General features: G+C 43.8%; 1 protein-coding gene across 4 annotated transcripts in view; it reads left to right on the top strand.

The window, feature by feature from the left end:
* ARHGEF10 (Rho guanine nucleotide exchange factor 10) overlaps window positions 1-7,508 on the top strand; it is a 272,411-nt gene that overhangs the window by 137,905 nt on the left and 126,998 nt on the right. For all 4 annotated transcript variants that reach the window (XM_019520609.1, XM_019520611.1, XM_019520610.1 and 1 more), the window contains one exon: window positions 3,134-3,309. In XM_019520609.1, the coding sequence (XP_019376154.1) occupies window positions 3,134-3,309 (176 nt within the window). The remainder of the gene's footprint in view (window positions 1-3,133; window positions 3,310-7,508) is intronic.

The following is a 7,508-nucleotide window of genomic DNA, read 5'->3' as shown; positions in this document are numbered from 1 at the left end:
TAGGACTTAGCACCATGCCCTGCTACAGCTATGTCAGAGTTCAACAACTGCCGTTGGTTGGTTTGTTCTTGGTGCATGCATTGTGGTCATGTCAGTAAAGGTCACGTGGCTAAAGCCCTTTGGCCTTTAGTCAGCCTCACTGGTATGTTTGAGTAAGTCCTCCAGTTTAGTGAGGAGATGGAATTGGCCATTGAAGCTGAAGTTAGTTGTTTAGCTAACTTTTGAACAATGAACAGGTAAAGTAAGCAGAAGAGTTTTGGAAGCAGTTTTGAGAGATTCCCATTCTAGATGCAGTCCTTTTCTGGATCTTGTGATTGCCTCTAATGGATCAGTAATTGTGATCTGCAGTGGATATGCAGAGAGCCAAAAGGGTCTTCCTGTATATGAAGATCAAGTCAGTAAACTCACAGATAAAAATATAGTATAATAAACTTAGACTTCTTTAAAGCAGAGCTGTTAAACTTGGTCCCTGCCCTGTATTGGATCTGGACTGTAGGGTTCCTTGCAGGCCAGATCCAGACCCAGCAGTGGTAGGGACAAGAAGCTCTGGTGGTGGCAGGACCAACAGCAAGCCAAGCAGCGGTGAGGCTAAGGCAGGGGTAGGAAAAATATGGCCTGTGGGCCCACCAACTGATTGTATCTGGTACACTGGTGGGCAGCTACCAACTCATGGGATCCAGCCTGCTGGTGGCCAGTGGCTCTGGCCTCAGCCACCACATAGTCCTGGACAGGCTGGCAGGATGGCTTTTGTTCCACAGGGTGGGCGGGTGGGACTGCTTCCGCCCAGAGCTGATTCAGCGGTGTCAGATGTGGACCCATGCAGATGCCCCAGTTCCCACCCAGAATCTGTTGGGTGCGTCCATAGCTGATGCTGGCACCTGCCCAGGGCTGTTTTTGCTGCACTGGAATGACCATAGCGTAAGCTGCAGATGGAGCTGGCAGGTTCTGGATGCAGATTAGGATTGGGGTGTGCTACAGCTCCAGGAAGGGAGGGACAGGGTTGTGGGGAGGAAGGATAGAGAGAGAGAGAAAGGATCAGGGCATGCTACAGCTCTGGGGAGGGAAGGAGGGGGAGAGAGAGAAAGAGAGAAGGGGTGAGGATGGGGATTGGGGCATGCTACGGCTCTGGAGAGGGGGAGAGAGGGGAAGGATTGGGGCATGCTGCAGCTCTGGGGAGGAAGGGAAGGACTGAGGCAGGGAGAGAGGGGTTGGGGGATCAGGGCATGCTACAGCTCCAGGGAGGGGGGAGAGAGAGAGATGTGGCCACAACTGGGCCAAGGGCTCTAGGACAAATGGAGCTGTATCCTTGCTTGCCTGTCCCCTCCCACCATTGACAGCCATGCCTATTGGGGTCTCATAGTCCCAGATTCTGTGGCAGGTACACTCCTAACCTGGCCGGCCAGGAGCCCCACAGGCTTGAAACTTGGTTCTGCAAGGTATTTGTTTGAAGCCTCAGCTTTAGGGATTTTGACTTTTATATACATGGTATCTTGATTAATAAATGAGAGCAATCCAGAATCAACATAGCACACATTAAATAATTTGCTGACTGCTGGTTTTTAATGTGTAATTGTACTTTGAGAATTATAACTAAATATGTATGTTTCCTGTGGGGTCCTGCAGGAATCTGGTTTTAGCTTATTCTGCTTAACTTTTTGTATCAGTGACCTCTAAGAAAGCATACAACTCTCATTGATAAAGCTTGCTGATGTGACACTGTAGCCAAAAGAACTAAGGCAGCATTGTAGGTATAATCAAGGAAAGTTTGAATAGGAGTAAGGTACCCATACTACCTTTCATGGGTGTGTTTAGGGGATGCACATGCAAAAGGGGGATGCACGTGGTGAGGTGCATCAGCACATATCAAAAAATATATCTTATTCCAGTTAAAAATAAACTAGAAGCTTTAGTAATATGCTAATAATTATTCAGTTTAAGACTGAATTAAAAATCAAATAACTTCATTGGAGTGAGTAAAAACAATCTAAAGAGATATGAAATAGCTGTTTCTGGTAATGAAGCTCCTATCAGCCAGCAGAATTGCAGAACAAAGAATAGCTTTACTGGTGGAACATCAAGACCATTAAAAAGAAGAGGGTATTATTAACACCTGTGGAATAAAGAGTTTAGATGGGATCAGGTAAATTATAATAAACCACAAAGTAAATTGACTCCCTCAACACTGCCCGACTAGAAACTCTGCTGCCATGCCAAGTAGTTGGTTTTAAATTTTGGATGGGCCAAGAATCAAAGTGGGCTACCAGTGTACTCCCTCCCCCCTAGATCCACCCCTGCTTCCTTGCTTTTTGTATAGGTATGATTGCTGCTTGAGTACTGTGTCCAGTTCTGGTGGTGCTAGGTCATGAAGAATGCTGATCAAGTGGGTTCAGAGAAGAGCTACAGAAATGATTAAATGACTGGAAAACTTGTCTTATAATGAAAGACACCAAGAACTCCACATATCAAAGAAAATATGAAAGCACAGTACATCAGGGAACAGACCTATGTGATGATGGACTCCTTGCTTTAGCAGGCAGGGGCATAGTAATGTCTTAAAGTTTAAAGCCATAACAAATTTGGACTAGAATTGAAGTCCAGTTGTTTAAGAGTTTTTATTAACCATTGGAACAATTTACCGAAGTTTTCAATGGTTCTTGATTTGCTTTCACATTTTATCAAGGTTAGATGTATGCTCTGGTTCTCACAAAAAAATATTAAGTTCTTTGTCTTGTGGCAAGTACCATAGCTCAGAGTAGCTGATTGTAGTGGTTCTTTCTGGCCTGTAATGCATGAATCATTATTTCAGTTTTGTCTGGGGGCTAACTCATTTATCATCAGAGACGATTTAGCTAATTAGTAGTTCTCTATTAGTAGAGAATGTTTTCTGAAATGTTTGAGCACTTCAGAAATTGTTTGTCATTATGGACTTTTCTTTGCCTGACACTTACACCTATAACATTTGTTTGTTTTTGTGTGTGTGTGTGTGTGTGTGTGTGTGTTTCTTAAATATTATGCACGAGATACAGACTTCTGTGTAGGTAGATTTTGTAAGTTAAAATAAAAATTGAAATGATTGATAACGTGAGCAATTTTTTTAATAGCTCATAAAATCATTAATTTATTTGTCTTCCAGGTCTTCCTATGAAAGTAGTGGCATCGTGGCAACTGGCCAAAGGTATTTATTAAAATGGAGTGTGCCTCTTGGACAAGTAGAAGTCATTGAATATGGCAGCAGTGAAGGACAAGGAGAGAATTGCAGGTTTCCACCTCAGCATTCTCCAGAGAATGTTGTTGTCAGTATTAAGCCAAGTAAGCAAAAATCCTAATATCTGATGGCTTTTATATTCTTTTATATTCTTTATTCCTTCTGTGGGGGGGAGGAGGGAGAGGCATAACATACTGGCTGCTTATACAGAAGTACTGTCTATCCACAGTGGCCACTTTTTTGACTTTGGGAGAAAAATTATGAACTTTGTATACCCGTGGTTTCTTCAGAAAGAGCAGGGACTCTCCCTGAAGAAACTGAATGCATGTCCAAGCCCAAGGTGTGAACTTTTCTTGTTTATTATGGAAAAGGGTAGGACACTCATTAGCATTCCTGCTCTCTCTACTGTTGGAGCAAAGTAGGCATTACTGGGCGCATTTACATGTGTAATTAATGCACACAAATAAACTTCAGAGCTTATTGCTCCAGTATTGTTCCCGGGAGCACAATTTGAATGTGCACCTGCCTGGGAGCAATAAACTACAGAGCAACAAGCTCCAGAGTTTATTCAAGTGCAGCATATTGAACTGGGTCGGAGCAGCCCCAGCTGGCAGGGGATCCAGGAGATACGCCTACTGCATACTTGCACATTATTGCAGCATCTGTAAGAACAGCAAGGCCACAAGAGAGGCCTGGGGATACACAGTGGCCTGTTTCGAGCAGCTCATTTATATGAGTGGTCTGTCACTTACCTACTTGGCCAGTTCCCAAATGTTTCTGTATTGAGCCGGAACAGAGGAACTGCCACATAAAGTCAAGCCAGCCCTATATTCTGGCATCTCAGTTGCCAGTGCCATCCTTTAGGGAAAGCTGTACTTTCATTGATTTTTCGTAGTGGACATATATGGAATAATCCACTTATAGGCAAAGTCCATTTGTTTCTCCTTCTTAAGTGACTAGATACATTTTTCAGAGGTGCTTAAGTCCCATTTTCAAAAATGACTTAAGCACTAAGAGATTTCTATTGGAAGGCAATAGGAGACTAAGTCTTCTAGTTATGTCTGTCCCTCTTGAAAATGGGACTCTGACTGCTACATCACCTGGATATCTTTTGAAAGTGTTACTCTCAGTAGTCCACATTAAAACTAGTCCAGTATGTTGTTCCCCTTAGCTGATTTCAAGTACCAAACCTTCAAGTAGCCAGCATTGATTAGGAATGTGCCTATTTTTTGGGAAAGCTCTGCTCATTTCCTGTTGCATTCTCCTACCAACCATTCAAGGCAGGATAAGGTTAAAATAAAACAAGCAGATAATGCTAATGGGAGGAGATAAAAGAAAGTAATAGGTTTAAGGTATGTCTACACCAAGTGTTGCAGTACAGTGTGGTGATACTTAACACTCACTCTAAATGAGCTAACCCAGGCAACAGAAACAGTTGAGCTCTGTAGCAAGAGTTCAGTAGCACAGAGCTCTGTCCAGTGTATTACCCTGCAGTGTTCAGGATAGACACGGCACTTTAACATAGTGTTGTGTATATGCAAGTAAGCAAATACTCTTCAATAGTAATCAAACACTTGTTCCTTGCCAAATAAAACATGATTAGCGAACATTCTCCTCCTGCTCTTCTTTGTATACCCTACCCATCACTCTGCATCTTGGCTTATTATTGGACATATATGAATCCTGTTTACCTTTCCTCTGTAATTCTTAGAGCTCAGCTACTAAAAATTAAAGGAGCATGTGAACTTGCAATGTAAAAGGAAAACTACCAAATCTGTGAACATCTCTAGGAGCATCATTATATGCGAATAGGACAATGTTTTTGGTATCAAATAATTTTGACTAAATCAGAGAGAGTCATGAGTCCAAGCTCACTTAATCAGGTGCTGTGTAAGGACATGCATCTGATGAAGTGAGCTTGGGTTCACAAAAGCTTACACTGTATCTCATATTTAGTCTGTGAGGTGCAAATCTACCTTGCCTTCTCCCTCGCTTTAGATTAATGTGGCTAATTACCTCTTCCAATTTTGTAGCGTTATAATCAGGTATCCTGGTTTTCTCTGTTTAAAAGTCCTGTGTGGGTCCCAGGCTGCTGGCAGGGAGTGAGCTGTGGGTAGACATGAGCCACTAGACAGTGCTACCCACCAGTGGAGCTGTAGCTTCCCCTTCCCTCCAGGGGCTGGGTCTGCAGACCTCTCCTGTGCCGGGATCCTGATCCTGCCACAGCACCAAGACTCCCAGCCATGCAGTGGGTCTGTGTCCCATCCCCCCTCTCCCTCCCCCCCCAGCGGTTGGGCCCAAGCAGGGCAATGAGCTCCCTATGCCTCCATCATGCCTGTGTTGCTGCAGCCCAGACCTGGCAATTGCCAGGGCCTCCCCAGCTCACCCTGGGGAAAAGGGGAATTTGGTTCTAGCAGAGTGGCCTCTGCCAGACACACTGCATCCTTCCCCTCCTGCCCGTGGTGCTGGGGCCATGCACAGCCTGGTCCTGCCCTGAGGCAGGGCTGAGCGCATGGCTGGCTCAGCCTAAGGAGATGCTACAGCAGCTACAGCAGGCAATGCTGGGTCTGAGGGGTCACTGCCAGCCCCTTGTGCAGTGAGCATGGGCCTTAGGAAGTTTGCTTTTGCTGATGAGGTTAGTGAGGTTTGGTGCTTGTTTGAAGTCTGGGATCGCTTTATGACTAGGCTTTTAAAGACTAGGGTCTCTTTCTAGTATGGGTTGCACTTGTGTGACGATTTTCCATGTGAGTTTGAGGGACAGGTGATATGTTGTAACCAGCAGTGTGCGATTAGTGGGGGTTTTCCTTCTGTACTGCAGCAATTCCTTACGTGGTATTTGGGTGGCTGTTTCAGATGTGTGATCACCCACTTTCAGTTCATGTAGTCCATAGGCCTATTATACTCATTTTCACAGTCATCTCTTTCTAAGAATCAGGCCTTATAAACTATTTACAACTCTAAAGAAGCATTCAGACAGGAAAGTAGGACTAATTTTAAAGTAATCCTTCTTTTGTTAGTGTGAAAAGTAATTTATATATTCTTCCTGTTCCTGATATTTGTGTGCCAGAAACATTGTGGTGGTGTTTAAATAAAAGCCTAAGCTGAAAAATAAATGGGTCAGAGAAGATTTTGTTGTGATATGCCTACATTGAGCTCCCACAAGGTGTTGGAGTTTATTAGTCTTAAACTAGGTCATCAAATGTAAGAGAACCACAGTTCAAGACCCAGAGAGAACTTGGCCAGGTCAGTAAATTAGTCAGAGATTCCTTCTTACTCAGTCGCCAAAAATCTTTCTAAGCCAGACACTCTTGATAACTATTGTTCTTCTTCAATATGTGTCAAACTTGTGATCCACTGTTTTGTGCCACTGCTGAGCACTTAGTCACCTGATTACGCATACCAGCTTCAGTGGAATTATCTTGTGTGCATCTGTTCACTAGTAACAGTAAGGACATTCTTGTTTTCAGTGAGGTTGGCTTGGAGGGAGATCACTTCACATTTCTATATCACTTTCCCCATCTGTAAGAAAGGGGATCATAATCCCAGTCTGTTTACCCTACAGGGGCCTTGTGCAGTTTAATTGCTTTCATATTTTAAGGTCTGCGTGAATATTCCATAATGTTAATCACTAGTGACTTATTGTTTGTTGTTTGATTACATGTCAGATAACTGACATGGGTGTTCTTCTAGGGTTCCTTTTAATATATTCCTCTTACCTTGAATTGTTTTTGTAATTTATGGCATTAGTTTGGGGATTATTTTCTGCTTTGTTGCTTTTTTTTACTTTCTGATCAATTTTTTAAGAGGCTGCTTGCACATTTAGGACCTATTAGAATCTTATTTTTTCATAGATTTCATAGACATTAGGGCTGGAAGGGACCTCGGAAGATAATCAAGTCCAGCCCCCTGCCCAAAGGGCAGGAAGTCAGCTGGGGTCATAAGATCCCAGCAAGATAAGCATCCAATTTGCTCTTGAAGGTGTTTCATAGTTTCATAGATTTAGGGTCGGAAGGGACCTAGTAGATCTTCTAGCCCGACCCCCCGCCAGGGCAGGAGAACAACAAAACCCCAACAAGAAACGGGACTCAAATGAGTCCAGCCAGGTAGGCATCCAGCCTCTTCTTAAAGACCCCCAGGGTAGGGGCCAGCACCACTTCCCTTGGAAGTTGGTTCCAGCTCCTAGAAGCCCTAACTGTGAAGTAGTTTTTGCGGATGTCCAATCTATACCTCCTCTCCATCAACTTGTGCCCATTGCTTCTTGTTATGCCAGCGGGCGCTAGGGGAAACAGCGTCTCCCCCAAAC

This window comes from Gavialis gangeticus, unplaced genomic scaffold, assembly GCF_001723915.1.
Source record: "Gavialis gangeticus isolate Ggan-Ray unplaced genomic scaffold, GavGan_comp1, whole genome shotgun sequence".
Classification (NCBI taxonomy): domain Eukaryota; kingdom Metazoa; phylum Chordata; order Crocodylia; family Gavialidae; genus Gavialis; species Gavialis gangeticus.
This window is presented reverse-complemented; position numbering and strand designations above follow the sequence as displayed.